Source organism: Aplysia californica, unplaced genomic scaffold (genome assembly GCF_000002075.1).
Source record: "Aplysia californica isolate F4 #8 unplaced genomic scaffold, AplCal3.0 scaffold01347, whole genome shotgun sequence".
NCBI classification, from domain to species: Eukaryota; Metazoa; Mollusca; class Gastropoda; order Aplysiida; family Aplysiidae; genus Aplysia; species Aplysia californica.
The window spans coordinates 103,585-105,947 of record NW_004798617.1 but is presented as its reverse complement, the minus strand read 5'-3'; the positions used below and the strand labels follow the sequence as shown (position 1 = coordinate 105,947).

Below are 2,363 nucleotides of genomic sequence, written 5' to 3'. Positions count from 1 at the left end.
AGGATTTTGGGGCATGCATCGGAATCTCCAAGAATTTGATATCGGTTTTGTTGTTAAAAGGATAAGTCTTGTGCTAGTAATCCAACATTTTATTTCTGATACGGTTTTGTTGTAAAAAGTAAGTCTTGTGTTAGTAATCCAACATTATATTTTTTATACGAGTGGAAGCCGCTGTGATTGTATCAAAGAACTGATCTACATTGCCATCAATGATATACAACTACGTCTCATCTGCACAGAGGTTAATGATTTTATAGATCCAGGCGTGTGGCTAAGAACAAACAACTCACCGATAGAATTTCCTCTGGCAAATCAAGGAGACCTCGTCTACCTGCGCCGTTGTGCGAAGCTTGGGTGAGCTCTTCAGATCCGACACCTGCGGATCTCCCTGTCACACTCGGCGAGCTGAGGCTGCAATCTTTTGTCTCCTTTTCTGAGGTCCCTGGCATACCTCCAGAGACTAGAATCGTTTGTTTCTCATGACCTAGTTCACAAGACAGCAAGCCGGGGAGTTGGCTTCCACGTCTCAGTTCTTCATTGGGCAGCCCGTCGCGTTGGGGGTGTCCGCTAGCAGTGCAGAATGGGGGAACTTTTCCATCCAATAGAGTTTGCATGTGCTCTTCTGCCAAGGACACGTTCGCTTTGGTGGAGGAAGGGGAGGAGGAGGAGGAGGACGGGGAGGAGGACGGGGAGGAGGACGGGGAGGATGAGGGAGGCGCCGTGAAGAATATGCTGTCTGGCGCGACAACATCTTCATGAGAAAGCGCAGACGTTGGACTTTCACTGCCGTCTGTACGACAGCCTCGTTTTGAAATGTGAGAAAACATGGCTCGTCGATTCTTGCTTTTCCCCACTCAAAAAGTGTAGTGGTCAAGGGGTCCTCCTTCAGGTGAATAAAAACAGTTCTCTGGGCATCCTCACACTTCCCTTTCCTGAAAAAGAGAATAGGTCTGTAATTAACACATTAGCACACACAGATTAACTACGGCTTCAATAATGACAACAGACCTATTATTAAAAGCGACGGTGTGATGATATGGAATGCCTGGAAAAATAGGAACCCGAACAAAATATGGCACATGTATAAGCCATAAAGGAGGCTCTACTAGCAGCGCTGCTCAACATCACACGGCATTCTGAATGATACAATAACTTCACACTCAGGGTCGGCAGTCGGGCTAGTTCTCATCATATTAACTGACATTGCTGCACAAAGACCTGCAAGGCTCGGACCAAGACCAAGGAGGTTATGATGGTTTGTTGTACTGCAAGGCTCGGACCAAGACCAAGGAGGTTATGATGGTGTGTTGTGAGGTTCTTGACCACGAGGAACATTGACAAACCCACAATATTGGGAACTGGTCAACTGCTATCAAATTAATATTATGTCGATATAACTTTAAAGTGCACGGCTCTGACAGTACTCAGCCTTGACAGTTTTTTACATTCGAAAGTGCGCGGCTCTGAAAACTTACCACAGCGCTGCCAAAGGTATTTTCATTTAGATCAAATACGACGGCGTTTGTAAATGCAGTGGTTGGGGGGGGGGGATTGCTTCATTTTGCGGTGTCGTTTAGATTACAAATTGTGGTGATAAAGACCGTGATTGACAAGTAAATACAGCATCAAGTGGCCAGACGGGACTATGTTCAAGAGATTGGGTGGGTGGGGTGGTGCGGGGGCAGGGGCAGGGGCGGGGCGGGAGCAGCCCCCAACCGTCAATTAAACCAGATGTCAGACGTACAGGTTCTGTGGTAGACGCGGGAAACTAAACCAGAAACATGGCGACACCTCTTGGCGCTTTCCCGTCACCCATCAGTTCTGGTTTTTCAAATAAATTTCTCTGAGGTGCCCCTGCATTGTTTGTCTTCTTTTTTTTTTGCCAGTGAGAACAGGATGCCCAAAGCCTTTATATTGAGTCCAGTGATTTTACTTCGTAGAAAAAAGTGTCTTATATTGAGATAATCAAATCATTCAAAAAAAGCTTAAGTATTGTCTCCAGCCCACTGTCTCTATTTGAATACTACCTGTCCAGCGTGTGACAGATACACAGAAAAAAGGAAAGACATGGAATAATATCAAGAGGCTAGCCCAGGACAGGAAAAGCTTAACGGTTTTTGTTCGTGGGCCATACCCTGGTGCAGGGTGAAGAACTCAGTGATGATGATGATGATGATGATGATGATGATGATGATGATGATGATGATGATGATGATGATGATGATGATGATGATGATGATGATGATGATGAGTGACATAGGATAATGATAAGACACAGGCCCACTTGACTCAGACTTGTGTATTGCCATGCTGTGCACAATCTCCTCCCTTTGACCTATGTTTTGTTTTGGGGTTTTTTTTGC

At 45.5% G+C, this 2,363-nt stretch overlaps 1 protein-coding gene across 1 annotated transcript; it reads right to left on the bottom strand.

Moving 5' to 3' along the window:
- Nucleotides 1–286: 286 nt before the first annotated feature.
- Nucleotides 287–928, bottom strand: LOC101846858 (putative protein TPRXL; the record flags this gene model as incomplete). The annotated part of the gene is given in 1 exon segment (XM_005112643.3): nt 287–928. A coding segment is annotated over 1 exon segment (541 nt), but the record flags the coding sequence as incomplete, so codon positions are not given.
- Between the last annotated feature and the right edge of the window lie 1,435 nt (nt 929–2,363).